At 36.4% G+C, this 21,081-nt stretch overlaps 1 protein-coding gene across 11 annotated transcripts in view; it reads left to right on the forward strand.

The window, feature by feature from the left end:
* Positions 1 to 21,081, forward strand: part of LCOR (ligand dependent nuclear receptor corepressor) — a 150,823-nt gene that overhangs the window by 105,737 nt on the left and 24,005 nt on the right. For 8 of the 11 annotated variants that reach the window (XM_037138919.2, XM_053662475.1, XM_053662474.1 and 5 more), the window contains 2 exons: positions 1,109 to 1,396; positions 4,100 to 4,193. In XM_037138919.2, coding sequence (XP_036994814.2) covers positions 1,109 to 1,396; positions 4,100 to 4,193 — 382 coding nt within the window. Of the gene's footprint in view, positions 1 to 1,108; positions 1,397 to 4,099; positions 4,194 to 6,694; positions 16,221 to 20,886; positions 21,035 to 21,081 lie in introns of those variants that run through there. The other 3 variants (XM_037138925.2, XM_037138924.2, XM_053662479.1) reach the window with 3 other exon arrangements.

Raw genomic sequence — 21,081 nt, forward strand, 5'->3', positions numbered from 1 at the left:
AGATTTGGAGAGGCCACTTATTTTTAGAGCACATTTCCTTCATTTGTTAAAACTATTTGATGGTAATTGATTTGATTGTTCCATTCATTTCTTAACTAATATAAATGCATACTTTACAGCAAGCAAGATTAGGTGCTAAATCTACAGTGGCACACAAACATAGTCTCTGAGGAAGCTCAGGCTCCCTGATAATATGATAAGGTTAAGGATGTGATGAATATATTAACACAAAACATTTTCTGTCTTATACCCAATTTGACCTTCAGGGTCTTTTTCCAGTGCTGAAAATTCTGAGTTAATTTTTATTTTAAAATTAGTGTTAATTACAAATTGGTAACTTAGATATTTATTTTATTACTTCCCTAGCTGTTGTTTTTAGTGGTTGGCAGAGTGTATTTAAAGAACTCATGGAAAATAGAGGGTCTTAGGCTTTGGAGGCTTGGCATTTAAAATTCTAGCTCAAGGATTCTAAAATTCTGGTCCTTCCACCAGGAGTATCGAGAAACATGTAAGGAATGCCTAGACCTCACCCTAGAACTGCTGAATCAGGACCTGGCAGTCTGCTTCTGTAACCCTCACAATGATCCTGATGAACACTGAAGTGTGAGAATTATTGCCCTAGCCTATCATGGATCTTAATATTAAGTACCTCCTTTTATGATCTTGGTATACCTTCAGTTTTAACAGAAAGTAAAATAAACCCTCATGAACTGAGTACTCCATTCTTGAACAATTAGGAAGAAATTGCTGAGGAGAAATTTAGGGGACAACTGTAGGTGATGAAAAGGAGAGTAATTATTTCATAAAAGAAGTGTTTGAGGATTTCTGTATCAGGTAAGTGATTCTTGTTGAGAAGATAAGCTATTTGTTATTTCTTTAATTGATTTCATAGTCCTGGGGGACTGTTTAGAAATAATTTTATGAAAATTTTATTTTTTTAAATCTGCAGCTCATAAGCTTAGACATGAAAACTATAACTATGGGGAAATGCTATTTTAAGATATTGCATTTTAAGAAAAAAATAAAATGAAATGTTATGTTTGCTTGAAAGCTGTCTTTTTTTTAATACATTGTCCCACTTTAAAAGTAAATAAATCTTTGTTTACAGACAGTCCCTGGGTCTCCGACCCCAATATTCCCCTAGTGGCCCGTGAGATCATGCAGCGAATGATCCAACAATTTGCTGCTGAATATACCTCAAAAAATAGCTCTACTCAGGACCCCAGCCAGCCCAATAGCACAAAGAACCAAAGCCTGCCGAAAGCATCTCCAGTCACCACCTCTCCCACGGCTGCAACTACTCAGAACCCCGTGCTCAGCAAACTTCTCATGGCTGACCAAGACTCACCTCTGGACCTTACTGTCAGAAAGTCTCAGTCAGAACCCAGCGAACAAGGTACGGTTTGTCGGCAAGGTCTCTGTCCAATCAGAATACTTTAATTTGGGGAGAGAAAAATTATTGGCAAGTAGGGCACTAGTAGAAATAACAGGATAAAAACTAATGTGATTCTTAAATTATTGCTGACTATACAGTGATAGAGGAGTTCAGATAAAGTTGCTACCTTGCCCATCAGTAGTTGATAGTTATGATTAACGTACTACCCAGGAAAGGTGGTTATAGTTGTTACTGATCTTTAAGTCATGTGATATTTATGTAAGCATTTTATACTTTCCAAAACATTGTCATGTCTATTGTTTTTAAAAGCTCCTATGAAGAGTTAAGGTTTTTTTTCCTTATCTATTAATGTTGTAGGATTAGCACCTATCTGAGAAACAGACATGTCATATTAGGAAGAAAGACAATTACACTCTGCAAACGAGATGATAAGGCAAAAGTATGTATTTGCAGTTTTAAAAGAGACAGTTAGAAATAATGAGAAAACAGTAAACGCACTTTAGATTGTTAGATATATACAGTACTTTATAGATACACAAAAGCGTGCATTCATAATGCATTGTATTATGAGCTAACCCACAAGTATTTCCAAATAATTTGTTAGTGAAGATCCTAATTAAGTAGTAGGTTAAGAGGTTATCAATTTTGCTTAGCAAATATTTCTTGAGTCTTTGAAAAGTTTACTTTCTTAAATAGATTGTTTCTATTGCTTTGTGACCTCATTTTACCCTTAATTTCACAAAGATGAAATGAGCATTTCAACTCTGCCTTTAAACAACTAAAAATTTGAAATTGGTGATGCATGTACTAATGAGATTCTGTCATAAAAATCTCATAAGAGTCTGCAGAAAGATTATGAGATGCCTGAATTTATTAGTGAGAATATGTTTATTTTTCAAAGTAAGTTAATTTTTATAAAAACCTGGTTTAAAGGGCTTTCTTTTCCTTTTTTTAACTAATTGTGAACAGTTTGCACTTAATGGATTGGCATTAAGTAGTTTTCCTTTGCTTTTTTTCTGTTTCCATGTAGTGAATAACAATCAGAATCACTAAGTTTTAAGATTTCCTAGCACAAAACCTTCTAGTGGTTCTATCTTACATTGGTCAGTCTGCTTTTGGTTACCGTCTTTGCAAAGTTGCTCTTTTTCTGTTTTATTAAAGATTGTTTTCTTTATCAAATTGGTGGCTTCCACTAAAATCTCTTTGCTCAAAATATTACACTGAAAGCTTCAGATTTATAGTAGGATAATGACAGGTTGTATTTAAAGTCTGAATAATGAAGATTAACATACAAAGGTACCACTTAGTCTAACTTAACTTCTTAGAATTAGTGTTATGCTTAAGAGGTATGTTGTTTTGACAGCATGCACTTAGAGAAGTTTGAACTAGTTAATAGGATTATAGTATGCAATCTTCAAATGAAACAAAAATTTTAAAATTATATTTTCTAAATGAATTTTAGTGCTTTCAATTTATTACAATGTTTTTAGTGGTAGACTTAAAATATGTTGCCTATTTGAGTAGACAGACTTAAGGGTCTTTAAATAATACTGTCATTGTTTGGAAATATTTTATTAGTGTATTTGCTTGTTACAAGCAATTATGTATTTAGAAATATTGGTGGCACTCAAGGGACAACACTTTTTCTGTATGAGTGTGGGCTTTGTCGAAATAGGGGGATACAGTGTCTTCAAGTCCTAAGTGGGTTTAAAATGAGTATTAGGACAGTTTTAACATAACTAGGTAGCAGAGCCTCTCTACTGGTCAACTGAAAATCATTGGTACATTGAGTATTACCTTCCTCTGTTAGTTTTGGATGGAATGACAGTTTTAAGAGGTGTCCAGACTATGAGTTTCTTTTCTGTACATGTCTGTGAGGGGGAAAAAGAAAAATCTTTGTGGGAAAAGAGAGTTGTCTAATTTTATGTTCTAGTAACATCAATTTGGGATTTGGTGTAGCTTCTAAAACATTAAACCTCTAGGGTCCAATCATTATCAAGACTTACATTATTCTTTCTTTTCTTAAACTTTGCCCATCCATTGATAATAGCTTACTAACAAAATGAAAACAGATACAAAACTTTGCTCTCTAAATATCAGCAAATGAATTTTGAATCTCTGCAGATTTTACCCAAAAGATTGACAACAGATAAACAGTTTTTTACAGATGTGTCCAAAGAGTAATTAAGATACTGCACATCATAAACAATTGATAACTGATTTATCTTACGGACTTTTCTTGTATAGTGTAATTTAACCATATAAACCTGTATATTTTAAGATAACATTTGTATCACTTAAAATTCCCTAAATCCAACTGTTACATACTTTTAGTGCTTTGATAGTAAGGTAAATTTAGAAAATTAATTCTAATAGTTTTGTTGCTGAACCTCACTCATACTGTATAAACTGCTCTTTCTAATATCTCACTGTATCTTAACAGCTACAGTGATAAGGTTTACCTTTTGCCCTATTAATAAAATATCTAACCCTTGGAGATGTTAGATATAACAAGCTTTGCTAAATGTATGTTGCTTCAGGAAGCAAAATATCCTGATTTAATGAATTGATTTCATAACTCAAGTATATGATTATTGTATCTGCTTAGTTGACTTGGCCTACTGCTTTGTCATTTTTAGCCCATTCAGATGACATTTCCTTCTCATTTTTAATATCCTCAGGTGTTTCTTTGTGTCTCTGCAGACGGTGTACTTGATCTGTCCACTAAGAAAAGTCCATGTGCTGGCAGCACTTCCCTGAGCCATTCTCCAGGCTGCTCCAGTGCTCAAGGGAACGGGTAAGGGAAAATACTTGTAGCCTTCCACAGTTTTGTAGGGACAGTTTATCAGAGATTGATGCTAATTTCTTTTGTATGTTTTAAAAATTAATCCTTGAGGGTAATACTCTTCTAGGTGTGCCTTTAGTAAAATTACTTTGAGTCCATCAATCAAGTAAAAGCACAGTCTCTGAAATCTGAAGTTGACCAGTATAGATCAATTGTGTTAGTTTAGTACAAACAGTAGGTAATCAGGCATATGGCAAGAATGTCTTTGGACTTTTTGTTGCTGACTATTTTGGTACGTGAACCCTAGCTTAAATAATTCCAGGGTTCAGCTGTACAGGCAATTGTGTGCTGAAGTTATCAAATAAAAATTGGGCTCCAATATTTAACTTGATACATCTAATGTGGTGTGTGGGTGTGTGTTGGCTGTTCATTTTTTTCTTGTTGGTTTTGTTTTTGTTGATTTGAACTGCAAATTTAATTCTGTGTGGCAGTTCTGAAAATCTAATTGTATTTTTGCTTTTTAAGTAGATAAGACTGGTTATAAATGTTGACAAATAACTCTTATGTTGCCAAGACATTACATGCACAGTTTTGATAACTATTTAGCAGATGAAAGTGAAATTTCTGGCCATCTAATTTTACAGTGTAAGAATTGTCTAATTCTCCCTCTATGTGTACATGTTAACCATTTAGAGAAAAGTAAATATTAATAAAGTTATTCAGATGCCATATTAGGAAGGCATTTCCATAAAACTGTGTTGTGACCAAAAATCAACTTCATCTAGATAATGAAAAATAACTTCAGTCAGTTAAATTACTTAATATTTAAGTTTATTTAACTTTTAGATATCAACATGGGGAGTTGTTTAAATGGTAAAGAATAAGGATTTAAGTGGACTGTTACACTTAATTACCTTTAATTGCCTTCAGATTGAAGGATTTCTTTACTGACTTCTAAAATGTGCCCTTTATTTTCTCTGAAATTCTATTATTTTCCTTTTTCTCTCCTTTATTCAGTCTAAAAATAACACTAATTTAGTTCATTTTGCATAGTTTAATCTTTTTTCCTTAAGCCCTTCTGTTCACTGTAGTTTGTACTAGATAGAAGTTATCATGGTCCCAAATCCTTGGGTTCCATTTATATATCAGAAAAGTTGAGTTGTGTAATTAAGGACACACGTAGGAGATGACTAAGTGGTTTGCACAAATGAATCCCTTGCTTAAGATTCACTTGAAACTCGGCCACCAGGTTCATGTATTATCATATGGTGAAGTTGCTCTGTTTGACCCTCTGAATGGAAAGAGTTTTTTTCCTACATGATACTGTTGTCTGGAAGACAGAAGCATGGACAGTACTACCCATCTTTTAGTTGAATATTCATTGTTATGCTTGTTATTTAGTGATAACATCACAGAGTCCCTCTAACTTTTGGAGTACATAGCTGGTTTATCATTATTTCTGCAAAGTTCCTCTTTTGTACTTACTTAATGTAATTCTCCCTGGGCGTGCTTTACCAGTTGCCAGTTTTATCATTGATAATCTTTATTGTGAAAATGAAAAACTCACGAATTTGTGTAAGTAGTTGACTTTTAAACATATTCAAAAGCTGTTCACTTAAAATTTCAAAATTCATGTTTGGTATTTTAAGTTTTTTATAAGGAAAACTACAAAATTGTTTATATACCTGTGACAATAATTACTTTGACTAGAACTTAAGGAACAAAGTTTGGGGGCATATAAAGTACAGTTTCCTTAAAGCTTGGATTATTTTAAATAGAAAATCAGTGGTACTCATGTATCTGGAACTAATAGTGTTTTTAAATGAAGAAGTGTGGTAAGTTATAATGCGATGGATATTTTGATTTGTTTTGATTTGGGGTTTTCCCTGTTGGGGGCTGGTAGCCATATTTTTTGCCCAAGCAAAATAAAAAATGTTATGTGGAGTTGTTTGATTTTTGATAATGAACATCAACTTGTTTGTGGGATAAATGAGCACTTATCTGTGGACTCCACCAATGTAAATGGTTCTAGTTTTAGGGCTGGTTGTCATGAATGTTGGACATGTTGCATTAAAATAAGTAATCTGGCTTACTCTTTTATTACTGTACTTGTTTAGTGGTAACGTCACATTGGTATCACAATTCTGTGTAGATTTATGGAGACTTGATGATTACTTTGTAATTAATAATTAAGGTGCTATTTTCAGACAGTTGCGCGAAACTTTTTCTCCGGAAATTTGTGAACCCAACCAGAGACCAGCTGACAGGTTTAATTTTTCTTTGCCCAAAAAGCTCCTGGGTTTTTTTTTTTTTCTTTTTTCCTTTTTCTTTTTTTGTGAACACGTTTTAAAACTAACTGCTGAGACCTTTTTTTTTAATTTTAGAGAAAAATAAATAAATAACACAAAGTGATGTTACCCAAGCAAGGCCTTCTAATAAAGGAGTGGTCCCCTCACCCACCCCTCCCTACCTGTGCAAGTCCTGCTCACATCAGTTTCCTTCCATCCAATTAGGCGACCTGGGAGACCCAGCCAGTACCGCCCAGACGGACTTCGGAGTGGTGATGGGGTACCTCCAAGAAGCTTACAGGATGGAACCAGGGAAGGTTTTGGACACTCCACATCACTCAAAGTTCCACTGGCTCGATCCCTGCAGATTAGTGAAGAACTACTGAGCAGAAACCAATTGTCCACAGCTGCCAGCCTTGGGCCATCTGGATTACAGAATCATGGACAGCACTTAATATTATCCAGGGAAGCCTCTTGGGCAAAACCACATTATGAGTTCAACCTCAGCCGCATGAAGTTCAGGGGAAATGGTGCACTCAGCAACATCAGTGACCTTCCTTTTCTTGCAGAAAACTCTGCCTTTCCAAAAATGGCACTTCAAGCAAAACAAGATGGAAAAAAGGATGTGAGCCATTCATCTCCTGTAGATTTAAAGATACCACAAGTTCGAGGAATGGATCTTTCTTGGGAATCTCGCACTGGTGATCAGTACAGCTATAGCTCTTTGGTAATGGGTTCACAAACGGAGAGCGCGCTTAGTAAAAAACTGAGGGCTATTCTTCCAAAACAAAATAGAAAAAGCATGTTAGATGCTGGACCCGATTCTTGGGGCTCAGATGCTGAGCAGTCTACCTCTGGACAGCCATATCCCACATCGGATCAAGAAGGAGACCCTGGCTCCAAGCAGCCTCGGAAGAAAAGAGGGCGATACAGACAGTACAACAGTGAGATACTGGAGGAAGCAATCTCAGTGGTTATGAGTGGAAAAATGAGTGTTTCCAAAGCTCAGAGTATTTATGGGATTCCCCACAGTACACTGGAGTACAAAGTAAAGGAGAGGCTGGGCACTTTGAAAAACCCTCCAAAGAAAAAGATGAAATTAATGAGGTCGGAGGGGCCAGATGTTTCTGTAAAGATTGAATTAGATCCCCAGGGAGAGGCAGCACAAAGTGCAAATGAATCAAAAAACGAGTAGGAATACTGTAGAGTGCCAATTACTGTACAAACTGGGTGAGCACTACTGGTATCACTGCTTGCACCTAACTTCATTTACTGTGACACTTGTTTCTTTGCAGATTTTGCATTGACTTGTGTGTACAGAGTTGAAAGGTGCATTATGAATGTTGCATATTTAAAATTTTTCATGTGCAGTATGGCTCGGGATATTGTTTGGCCTTTTGCATGTTTCTCTACAAGAGAATTGAGTTACCTCACAGAGAACCAGATACATGGAAGTGGACTCCTTGCCTGTAGAACCTGCATGCTTTTCTTTCTTTCTTTTAAGTTATATTTGCCTTTATTTTAAAAGAAAAAGAAAAAAGCCCCCTTTTAGGAACCACCTCTGCATTCTGGGAGCTTTATCACTGCAAATTGGAAAGCCATCTTACAAAATTATTCACATTTTTTTCTTCTGTGATTCAGCTAATTGAAGGATTAAACTAAAGAAAAGTCTCTTAGGAACAGTGAATATTTGAATTTAAGAAATGTGTTTATTCGATGATAAATAATTATTTAGATCAATTTACATTTTATGATTTTTTCTCATTATTAAATTTACTTACAAACTAGCAATCTATTTAGTGCTCACCCAGAGGGGAAGGAGGTGGAAAATGTGCACACACTACCTTCAGAAATGCTTCGGTTAATTACTTTGTGACACTACCTTTGCTGTAATTTTAGTTGGGATTTTCTAAGGGTAGAATTTGGTCTCACCAACAAGTGAGGATATAGCCTTATCTCATGGAGGACAAGCTCCGTTCTTACTCAGGAGCAGTCAGGGTACATTACATAAAACAATAGAGGATGCCTCATTTTAGCAAACTCAGTTTCTTTGTATTCTTAAATCCTTTTACGGATTTGATCATATGCTAACTAATGACTGGATGTCGTTGCAGCAACTAGTTTAAAATATTCAAGATCTGTTTATTGGGGAATGGGAGAAATAGGAAAAGAAATGTGTATAATTAATTATAATATTGTAAAAGTGGTATCTAGATTTTACAGCCTCAATAGTCTGCCCAAATATTCACATGAGTGAAGGATCCCTTTCCTTCATTCACCACAACATTTGTGGTGAGAGAAAAAAAACCACAACTCCAAGGTGACCTAATATGATTTAGGTTGCATTTCAATTTTAATAATAATTTAATCAGAAATAAAGCTCATTAGAGTTTCTTCTTTAACCCAGATACTAGTACAAGGAGGAGGGGATGTATTCTTTTTTAGGTTTTATTTTATTTGTTGCTCTAAATCTTTTTTTCTTCTTCTTTTTCCTTTTTTTTTTTTTTTTTTTTTTTAGCATCCTACATAACATCTCCTTCGTAACTTTTTGCTTGTTTTCATGGTTGTTTAGCACACAGTTCAGGACCTTTCAGATCATGTTTGTACAAGCACTCCTGGAAGAGCAGCTAAGCCTTGTCTGAGATGGGCTTTAAAATCACACTAAGTTGGGAACCTTTTTTTTCTACAGTTTTTTTGCAAGAATAACTGATAAAGCCCATGAAATTTAATTTTGCTTTGTGACCAAATTGAAGTTACTGTTTGTGCAAAACAAAAATCATACCACATCCACCCTATATTCTAATCTGAGAAAGGTGGTCAGGCCCTTCTAAATGCTTAACCAAAAATTTTTAAAAGTCATTGAAGCTTTTATAGAAAATGAACTCAAACTTTGAGCATTAAAATTGAGGCTTAAGATTTCAGGTGGATAATAACAGTTTGAGGAGAAGTAGGTCCAGATATTCACAAGGCATAAATTCTTGCCTGGAAACATCAGAGAAGTTAACTAGGTTAAGGATAGTTTCCCCTGAGCAACCTATGTGTTCAAAGGTTAGGCACACCATTGCTGTTATTAAAATAACACGCACTGCTCATTATTGACATAGCCTGGGCTTGGGTTCCTCTTTAGGTTTGGTTATTTTGTGTAGCAGTTTTTAATCAGTGGGTGACTAAGACTGTTTCCTCTTAGCTTTCTAGTTCTCAGCAGAAAAAGCAGTTTGGGGTCAGAGCAGTATGTGACTCTGTAGCATTTTCTAGCCTAGCTGGAAATTGCAATTAAAATACTCTGAAATGTACGGTTTTCATCTGCAGTTGGAGGAAGTTGTTGAAAGTTTGCTAAAAGCAAAGGGCTAAGCTTATGAAGGAATGCCTCCTTTGTTCCACACTCAGTTTGTCATACACAATTAATTGTAGCCATGTGCCTTTTTGCATGATGTTTGGGATATTCAGTAACCCAAGATTGCTGCAGAAAGGTACTTTGAGCAATTAATTTGTGCTTGCTTTTATCCCCTCTCAGAAAGGCATCATAAAAAGGCCCATTTAAAAATTTGGCCCTAAAAGTTCAACTTTTGTAGAGTTTTACTGTTCAGAGAGGTTTAATCCTATGTGGTAGTCTATAAAGTGATGTATGAGTTGAGTTATGTAAATTTTGTCATTGTAGTGTACATGGAGTGATCATTTTACTAACATAAATATTTTCTATGTGTGTTTCAGTGGATGACAATCGAGCAGCAGAAGAATGGTGTGCCTACCCTTTAATGCTGCAGTTTAAATAAGAGAACTTGTATTATGTCATTTCAGATTGTAGGCTGAGAGTTGTAAATAGTGAAAATTTGAGTACTTCTATTATTTGTTTTGGTTAGAAAGTGAATTTTAAAAACAAACCAAACTCTAAACTTTCTCAGATTAAAAGTCCTGAGACCTGAAGATTGTAACATTCATGTCTGTGACGCTTTTAAACATTACACTTGAGATCAGTCATGACTTAATATTCAGGTAAATTTTCTTTTCCACGAAGCTTTTGAATAAGCATATTTCCTCCAAAGGTCAGTCGGTCTCTCTCTGTTTTTCTTTTTTGTAGATTATTTTAAAGCACTAATTGCATTACATTGGTAACTGCAATATAAAATAGCCATTATTGTTTTGTGAAGCATGGTTGAAATTAGATAGTGGTCCCTTTTAAATTTCATGAGCCTCTCAAAAAATCTTTTAAAAAAATACAGAAAGCTGCTGAATATTTCAAAAGATATATATTTTACCTTATTGTAGGTTTTGTAAAGTTAGTTTGTAATATTCAGGTGCACTTTTAATGTTAAATTTTGTGTTCAGAGTTCCATTATACCATGTATTTCCTGGAGGTGGCTCATCACATGGCTGGCTGTCAAGTCTTGGTGCCGCAGTGATCCCTTAATATTTGATTTCTCTCTTAATTTGCCACTATTCAGTGTTGGCACTTTCAATGTAGATATTCTAGTTTGGGGATGTCCTCATAAATGTGTAACAGATTGGTCTGTTCGCATGCTTAATTTCTGCCAATCAGAGTTTTGCATGGCCCAAAAAACAGTTGACCATTTTTATGGTATGGGAAAGTATAGTTCACAGCTGTCTTTGTCACAAAAGCCTGGTCTCCTCCCATTTTCCAGTGGGCAGATGATGACATTACTCAAACTTACGATATTATTCAAACTGATGTTAGGAGGTGATGAATTTAAGATCAGTTCTTGCATTTTTATAAGAGAGCATTATTATTACAGAATAGATAAGCTATCACACTATAAAATTAAAAACACTAATTCTGTGGAAGGTTATCTAGTTGGTATTTTTATCATTAGTGTTCTCATTTCTGAGACATAATCATCAAACTTGACAGTAAAGTAGTATAATATTATAGTACTTTGTTCAGTAGGCTTACAAGTGACTCTGAACTATGTTTGTGATGAGCTATACACTTATTTCTGTTCCCCAAATACCATGAAGGACAAGGTCTCTTTTTCTGGAAAAATAATTTATATTTGTGTATAATACTTTCTAATATTAAGTTTGTTGTTACTCTGAAGTTTAGATGTTGCTTGATAAACCTTTACTGCAGCAGATCATGAATATGAGTAAGGCTTTGTGTGATAATAGGGTCCTTATGTGAAGTTAATTACTGTTCAGTGCTGGTGAGCAAGCTTAACCAGTGTGAAGTGTGTGTTAGCTTTATTTGGTACACTTTTACTTTACAATATTGAAGTGCTTTTAAAACTCTGGTTATCTTATATAAACCATTACCTCAACCAATTGGCATTTTCATTCTCCAACATTTTACCTGAGCTATAAGATGAGCTATATGGGATCAGATAGTAAAACAATAGGCACAATGAGAAGTTTAGTTCCCAATTTTCTGGAGAGAACTCTAAATTAGACTAAAAATTACTACCTGCAAAGGCCCATGTCCTACATAACTACCTTCTCTCATTAGGCCGTACATAGCAGCCCTGGAGCTGCTGGTGAGCTGTGTTCGCCCCCTGCCCCGAGTAAGCACATGGTGCAAGGCCTGGTTTTAAGCCTTTGTGATCCTCTTACATTTCATTGACCCATAATAGTGAAGCTTGGATTCAGTTAATAATTTTTATAAAATAATGTCAGAACCTGAAATGACTTTTAGTTATGACAAATATGTAGGACAGTTCATAATTATTTTCTTTAACAGGTATTATCCCTGTAGATTCAATTTTGAAACCATATTTTTGCTTTTGTAATTATTATTTAACTAAATTCCAGAGGTAGTTTTCATGTGAACAGCCCTTTTCTATATATTCAGGTTGCTGTCATTGGTAATGGAATGTGACAATAGACTGAACTGCTCCACTTAATCTTTTGTAGGAGACATTGAAAATTATAGGTGAAATTTTGACCTTCATGAATATATCAAAGATTGTTTTCCTTGTTACTGTTTCATTATAATTAGGTCTTCATTAATGCTATAGTCAGGCCAATGTTACTAAAAATCTAATGGCTTCAGCCAAACAGTACATTTAGTAAACTGTTAAGATATATGAGATTCTTTATAAGAGATTTAAAAAAAAATATTGTATGAACTTTAAGACACTACTGAAAAAGAAAGAAATAATTGTGGTACAAGGAATGCAGACCTCCAAAGTCATCTTAGTTTGTTCTCTCCCTCCCTCTCTTTCTCTCTCTCTCTCCCTCTCTTTTGGATTCATTCTGTCCTTGGGACTTGAGTAGGATTTGTGAACATGGTGACTGAAGGGAAAATAGAGAAAATTCTTTGCATATCCTGTCTCTTATTCCCACATAAATTCTCAGTTGCCTTTTAAAGTAGTAGATATTAGCCCTGTAGCTGTGTGCCCTCAGTGTTACGAAGGAAATTGGGGGAAAAGGGTGGAAAGTAAGGATGGGAAAGTATGTAAACTTGAGAAAAGACTAAAGATTTTGCCCTATCATACTAAAAATGAGTGACAGGATAGACAATGTGGTAAAGTTGGGCCATCTTCTTTTGACAGAAAAGTCTGTTTAGATTATTTGAAAATGAGAAGGCTATTGTTGATTTGACAAAGAAAACATAATTCTGCAACTATTTGGGGGATAATTTTAAGGTTTCCAGTTCATTTAGATCTGTCAATAAAATCCGAAGCAAGCACTTTTAGTTAATCATAGATTTATTGGATATAGCAAATATAATTATAATATTTAATCTTTATTGTTTGAATATGGAAATAAACTCTTTACCCCATCTTGAGCTGTTATTGAACAGGCTCAAGATGATCTTTTCAACACTGGAAATGACCCTACACACATACCAAAAAAAATCTAGAGCAGTAAAACATATTCGAAGATCCACACATACCTCTTAGACTTTAGATTTGTCTTGGGAAAGAATTTATGAACCTATAACCAGTATTAGTACAGTCTTGGGTTCTTTGTTCTGCATAATTGCACCCTTTCTCAGGTATGTCCTGAAAACATAAATTTTAAAATAATCTCTTTAGAGATTAGATTCTCAGTGGATAGTGTGTAAGGGGACTGGGGAGGGGGGCTGGGAGGGGGTTTGACACAGTACACTGACACAGTAGAGCAGGGATTTTTACAGTAACATTCAGTAGCCAAATAGAATTTCAACCTAGGATATTTTCACCCCCTCTGAATGAGAGAAACATCATGTTAACATCTGTGACTTGGTAAATAACCGGTGCTACACTCCGAAACTTTTCTTTCATCCAGGTGACATTTTTCTCCCTGGTGGAAGGGTATATAGTAAACTTTACGTCACTAGGAAAGCACTTGTATGAAATGTTTAAAGTACTAGAAAAGGGATATTTAGCACTTTTTCTGTTACAACACTAAAGTCTTAATTTATCTTCAGTCTTAGGTACTGTAAGTTTTATGGTAATTGCTTAAAATATAAAACATACTACATAATATGGAGTCAAATCACATTTATATAAATCTTGTCTTGTTTTAAAAAGACCATAACATTTTATACCTTGCAAGCAGTTACAGGTGATTGCCTCATTTTCCCCACTTCATTAAGCATTTCAGGCTTAAGAATTTGGAATTTGAGAGGAGGTGAGGGGAAAACTCCCCAAAATGAAAAATTGTGTCAGATCATTTTAGAAAAATAAATCACTAGGAAAATGGGTAGGGATTCTCTCTCCCTTTAAGTCTTCAGGGAATGAGCAGTATTTAGAATCTTTGGCTGAAATTCGAGCCTTTTTACTGTGTAAATTTTTAATATTAATTCACTGACATGCTTTTTACATCAGAGGACTGAAAATGGATCTTAATGTTTTTAAGTTGTGGAAGGGTATATTTCTAAAATGGGGGGGATGATTAACTAGCTTAGTATACCAGCATTAGTAAGTTTAAGGAATTTTAGTATGTAATAGCAAAGTGTTTGATTAAAGTCTAATCCTATATTGCTAGTCAAAATTAGTTACATTCTGATCTAGGAAAGATAGTCATTGGGTATTGCTATGCTGTGCTGTCAGAAGACCAGACTAAGGTAGAAACCTTTATCTGACTCCCACACGTTGCTTGTTCTGATGGGATGTATACTCTACAGCAGCTTACTGCTGCTTTATGAAGAAGTGTATAAACTATACATTTGGAGTGTTTGCATATAATTCTTTATAGCCTCCACTTTAAAGTGTCAGACATTAGTATTTTATCAGTCCATGCTGTTGAATACAACTAATGTTCTTAGGAATCCAACTTGTACACACTGTTTAAAAACCCTCAGGGACAGTTTACACACTATTCTCACTCAATTCAGGTACTTTGATGCTATTCTTAAACCTAACAGTGACTTGTATTTTTCTGTTTTGCTTTTATTTCAACGTGCTGGTAGCACATCCTTGATGAATGTCAACTTAAAAACTCAGTTCAGGTATCCAGGTATAACTCAGCCAAACATTTTAAAGCTGCATATAACTCTCCAGCACACGGTGCCTCACACTCTTATAGTGGCATTCTATATATTCAGTTATTACTACTGAGCAGATAATATGGGGGTTCCTGTTAACAGTGTATTTAAAAAAAGAAAATGTGCATGTGCATCAGTGTATAGCCAGCACATGGAACATACACATAGTTAAACTATATTATTTTTAAATGCCACTAAATAGCCAGCACAATTAAACAACATTCCTTGCTGCTTCTGAAAAGTATAACAGATGCAGCTCCTCCTTGATGTGGCTCTTGCTTCTTCACCATACTACTACTAAATTCAAGCACTGGTCCTTGGGTGTCTGACCTCTACATTCTAGTTTATGCAATGTCTTTAGAGAATTCTGTGCACTGGCCACTGTGATGGAACCATTGGGCCAGGGGTGCTCTGAGTTTATTAGTAGTGATTCTGCCAAAGGTGGTGTTGTAACATGAGTATGTAAATGTCAAAAACTTAGCAGAGGTCTGGGTCTGCATATCAGCAGACAATTTTGTCAATATATTTTATAGCATCAAACTCCTCAGTGACAAGTTTATTCTGATGCGAAGTTCTAATTCCAGTGTTTTAGCCCTTTGCATCTTTAATGGTAAAACTTGTTGACTAGAGGTCTTTATTCATAAATATTCCTTTTGTTTTCTGCAGAACTATCTGTGGTTAACAAAATAAATTATTCCTCTGCTTTAATATTTGATATCTTACATCTAAAAGGAATTCTCCATATATAAAACCCATAGCCTTTGAAGATATGGAAAATGGCATCTTTCAGATTTCTAGAAGTTCAAGTGTCATGCAACAAAACAGGAACCCCCTTTACTCTTATGGACCTCATTTCAATATACTGTTTACAGTTTGACGGAATTGTATAATTTAATATTTCTCTTGTACTGTAGTATATATTTATTTACAGATTTTTTTGTACTGTGTGATTTGAACTTTTTGTTCCTTGCTATGATCAATGTTTATGTAGTAGAGCACTTATGATCACAAATTAAGTTTTTTGGTTTGATTGCACTACATTAAATTTTTTAATGCAGTTCTGATTTTTGACTGGACTAAAATAAGCTGTGTCTTAATGTATGTGATGAGTACTTAAAACTTTAATCCATGTGGTCCCCTTTTTTTTGCATTGTATGTCAAAGCGCTAGTTCTTTCGTGCATGTGTAAGATTTAATGGTTCCATTGTATTATTTGACCATGACATTTTGGAGAAACATTCCCAGCTGTAATGTTGTGTATGGTAGTTCTCACTGGATGCTAGACTTTTCAAAACCACTATTCTTCTAATAAATTTGTTGTGAAAAACTGTTTCAAAAGTTTGATATCTACTTCTTAAGACTTTAATGCTTTTTTAAAAAATCCTCAAAAGTGGTAAAATTTCAAAGTGTGCTATAAATGAACATGGTAATCAAAGTCAGTAGTTTCTGATGATAAATTATTTCTAAATGAAATCTCTTAGATAGTTAGAAGTTGCTGCTTCAAAATTGTGCTTCAGTATTTGGATGCAGTACTGCCTTGTAACTTCTGGCCTTTAGTATAATTTTTTTTAAATTTTTTATTGATTATGCTGTTACAGTTCTATTCCCCCTTTCATTCCCCTCCACCCTACCCCCCATCCCCACCATGACCCCCCTTTAGTTTATGACCATGTGTCTCAAGTCCTTTAAATTCTATATTTCCCATGCTTTTCTTGCCCCCCCATCTATCTTCTATCTACTGTCTATGCTACTTATTTTCTGTACCTTCTCCCCCCTTCTCCTCCTCCCACTCCCCTGTTGCTAACCCTCCTTGAGATCTTCATTTCTATGTTTCCACTCCTGATCTAGCTGTCCTTTTAGTTTGCTTTTGTTTTAGGTGTGGTTCTTAATAACTGTGAGTTTGTTGTCCTTTCACTGTTCATGTTTCTTTAACTTCTTTTTCTTAGATAAGTCCCTTTAACATTTCATATAATAAGGGCTTGGTGATGATGAACTCCTTGAATTTGATCTTATCTGAGAAGCACTTTATCTGTCCTTCCATTCTAAATGAAAGTTTTGCTGGATAGAGCAATCTTGGTTGTAGGTCTTTGGATTTCATGACTTGGAATACCTCTTTCCAGCCCCTTCTTGCCTGGAAGGTCTCTTTTGAGAAATCTGCTGACAGTCTGATGGGGACTCCTTTGTAGGTGACTGTCCCCTTAGCTCTTGCTGCTTCTAGGATTCTCTCCTTCATTTTCATTTTGGCTAATGTAATGATGATGTGCCTTGGTGTGTTCCTTCTTGGGTCCAACTTCTTTGGGACTCTCTGAGCTTCCTGGATTTCCTGGAAGTCTATTTCCTTTGCCAGATTGGGGAAATTCTCCTTTATTATTTGTTCAAATAAGTTTTCCACTGGTGGCTGTGCCTTTCCCCCTTCTGGTACCCCTATAATTCGGATGTTGGAGCGTTTAAAGATGTCCTGGAGGTTCCTAAGACTCTCCTCATTTCTTTGAATTCTTGCTTCTTGACTCTTTTCTGGTTGGCCATTACTTGCTTTCTTCTGGTCCACTCCATTGATTTGAGTCCCAGTTTCCTTTTCATTGCTATTGGTGTCCTGTGCAATTCCATTCATTTCAATTAGTTTCGCCTTCATATATTTGTCTAATTTGTCGGTATAATCAACCAGTTCTGTGAGGGTCCTGATCACCAGTGTTTTAAACTGTGCGTCTGAGAGTTTTGCTATTTCTTCATCGCTTAGATTTATATCTGGGGCTTTGAGATCTTCTTGCGCCATTTTTGGTCTGTTCGCGCCCTTTAAGTGTGAGAAGCGGCGCCTTGGACTCCCAGGTCGCTGGGTTGTGACGCTATATGTGGGGGGCGTGGTCAGAGCGGGGAAATGGCGGCACCCTCTGCTGTTTCTCACAGCTGGGTGAGGAGCCGCGCCTTAGGTGGTTCACCTGGGCCGGGCCACTCAGAGTCACTGGGTTATGACGCTGTATGTGGAGGTGGGGTCAGAGCAGGGAAATGGCGGCACCCTCCCTGCTGCTTGCTGTGCCCACTCCCTGGCTTGTCTATCCACGCATAAATGCGCGACCACAGTCAACACGCAGCCCTGCTCCCCTGCTGTCTCCCCCACGCTTGCTCGGTCGCTCACTGGGTCCAACCCTGCGCCTGGATTCCGCGCTCCTGAGTCCGTCTGACCGAGTTTTCCTGTGCAACCCCGCTTCACCAGCCGCTGGTTTCGCCGTTTACCGGTCAGGCTGAAGAATTTGTTGTTAACAGACTTCCGAAAAGTTCAATTTTCCGTGTTCTGGCTGTGTTTTCTGTTGCTAATATTTAGTTGTCTCTAAACTTGGTTGTGTGAGAAGGCAGGGTACATCCACCTATGCCTCCATCTTGGCGGAAGAGCCTTTAGTATAATTTGATACTCCCCTGCCTCAATTTTCTTCATTGGCTTATTTACTTAAAGAATATTTTTAGCTAAACCCGGTATGTTGATACTTTCATATTAGCTGTTTGCTGGTCTTAGTTTTTCATAATTTTTTAGAGGAAAACTTGATGTTGAGATTTCTTGCTAAAAAGAATAACAATTTGCTGATTTTTATTTGCTCTTTTCTTGAGACATAAGTATGAAAATAACATTGTCAGCTCATGAAGGCTATCATAGTAGTTTTGGTTCTTCAGAGGATGCTAGTACCTCCTGTTACCAGGAATAAGAAAAGGACATACAGGGCAGGGCAAAGCGGGTTACAATGGAGAGTATGGGAAACACAGGGTTTATTCTTGTATTATTATTTATTAATTATTATATTATTTTCCACATGAACAAATAAATTTATTTTTGCCACACCCTGTACATTGTTCAACATTTAAATGGTGGTTTTTAGAACTAGATATATAAAAATGGTTTATATTATAAATTGATTCCCGTTGTACAGTGGACAGGGGAACAGCTGGTTTAAAATGACAAAAATTAGAATTGGTATCAGTATATGTAAAGCTGCTTTTTCAAGATCATAATATACTTGCAATTATAAAGTGATTTCTGATCATTTCTAATATATATTAAAAATAATGCCATTGTTAGCAGTTGGTCTAGATTGTCTTTCAGTTGGCTTCTTATTTCTTTGGCTGTCTAGCTATTTCTGCCTTTTGGTCTAATTTTTATGAAATTGGAAAATTATTCAGTTAAGCCACATGATTATAGAGCATTTTTCTGGAAAAGTAATTGTTATTTCTTAGTAAATTTTAAAGCTGTAACTACTTGTTTCTTGTTATTATCTATTCTAAACTAGTGGCCTGATCAAGGTAGAAGGATTACAGTCTATTGAATAGCAATCAGAAATGAATTTATTTTAGTGATTCTATCTTCAAATTGATATCTAGCTCTTAAATTGTTGTGATCTTATTTTTTTTTGTCTTTTTAAAAAATTTTATTGATTATGCCATTACAGTTCTTTTTCCCCCACTTCGTTTCCCTCCATCCTGCACCCCCTTTAGTTTATGACCACGTGTCTCAAGTTCTTTATATTCTATATTTCCCATACTATTCTTGCCCTCCCCCCTATCTATTTTCTACCTACCATCTGTGCTACTTATTTTCTATACCTTCTCCCCCCTTCTCCTCCTCCTCCCACTCCCCTGTTGCTAACCTTCCATGAGATCTTCATTTCTATGGTTCCACTCCTGATCTAGCTGTCCTCTTAGTTCGCTTTTGTTTTAGGTGTAGTTGTTAATATCTGCGAGTTTGCTGTTTTTTCACTGTTCATCTTTTTTATCTTCTTTTTCTTATATAAGTCCCTTTAACATTTCATATAGTAAGGGCTTGGTGGTGATGAACTCCTTGAATTTGATCTTATCTGAGAAGCACTTTATCTGCCCTTCCATTCTAAATGAAAGCTTTGCTGGATAGATCAATCTCGGGTGTAGGTCTTTGGTTTTCATGACTTGGAATACTTCTTTCCAGCCTTTTCTTGCCTGTAAGGTCTCTTTTGAGAAATCCGCTGACAGTCTGATGGGAAGTCCTTTATAGGTGATAGTCCCCTTAGCTCTTGCTGCTTCTAGGATTCTCTCCTTCATTTTAATCTTGGCTAATGTAATGATGATGTGCCTTGGTGTGTTCCTTCTTGGGTCCAACTTCTTTGGGACTCTCTGAACTTTCTGGACTTCCTGGAAGTCTATTTCCTTTGCCAGATTGGGGAAATTCTCCTTTATTATTTGTTCAAATAAACTTTCCACTCGTGGCTGCTCCTCTTCCCCTTCTGGTACCCCTATAATTCAGATGTTGGAGCATTTAAAGATGTCCTGGAGGTTCCTAAGTCTCTCCTCATTTTTTTAAATTCTCGTTTCTTCATATTTTTGTTTGGTTGTTTCTTTCTTTCTTCTGGTCCACTTCATTGATTTGAGTCCCAGTGTTCTTTCTATCACTATGGGTTCCCTGTGCATTTTGCTTCATTTCACTTAGTGTAGCCTTCATTTTTTCATCTAATTTGTGACTAAAATCAACCATGTCTGTGAGAATCCTGATTACCAGTGTTTTCAACTGTGCATCTGATAGGTTGGCTGTCTCTTGGTCGCTTAGAAGTATTGGCTGTAGGGCTTTGAGCTATTCCGCTTGAGCCATAATGTTTTGGTCTGTTCGCGCCAGTTTCGTATGGGGGCGGAGGCTTAGGTGTTCACTGGGGCGTGGCAACCCACGTCGCTGGGTTGTGACGCTGTATGTGCGGGCAGGGTCAGAGCAAGCAATGGCGTTTGTTCCTCTCTCAGATTTCAGTCCCCTCTGCCGCTTCCCTTCTGGTGCTGGTTCCCAGGTAGGTGGGCATGTGTATGTTCTAGGACCCTGTGGGTCTCTCCAACCAACTTTCCTGTGAGGCTGGGAGCCTCTGCTGGCACCTCAACCCCCAGAGTGTTTCCAGTTGGTCCTTTTAGGCTTTAATTCCCCTCACTGGGGCCCTGGGTCACACGCTCTGTCTCACTGCTCTTTTTTTTTTTTTACCTGGTTTATCTGCACACAAATATGTGACCCCAGTCAGCCTGCCGCCTTGCGAGCCTTACGGGTTTGCTCGTTTCCGCCCGTGTACGCTAAGCACCACCTCTTCCTGCTGGGACCCCTCTCCACCAGTCGCCGACTCCGTTCCTCTTACAGTTCGTCATTATCGGACTTAGGTACAGTTCAGTTTTCTGTCTGTTTTGGTTGTGTTTTCCTAAATCTT

This window comes from Artibeus jamaicensis, unplaced genomic scaffold, assembly GCF_021234435.1.
Source record: "Artibeus jamaicensis isolate MK-2021 breed Jamaican fruit bat unplaced genomic scaffold, CSHL_Jam_final contig_252, whole genome shotgun sequence".
NCBI classification, from domain to species: Eukaryota; Metazoa; Chordata; class Mammalia; order Chiroptera; family Phyllostomidae; genus Artibeus; species Artibeus jamaicensis.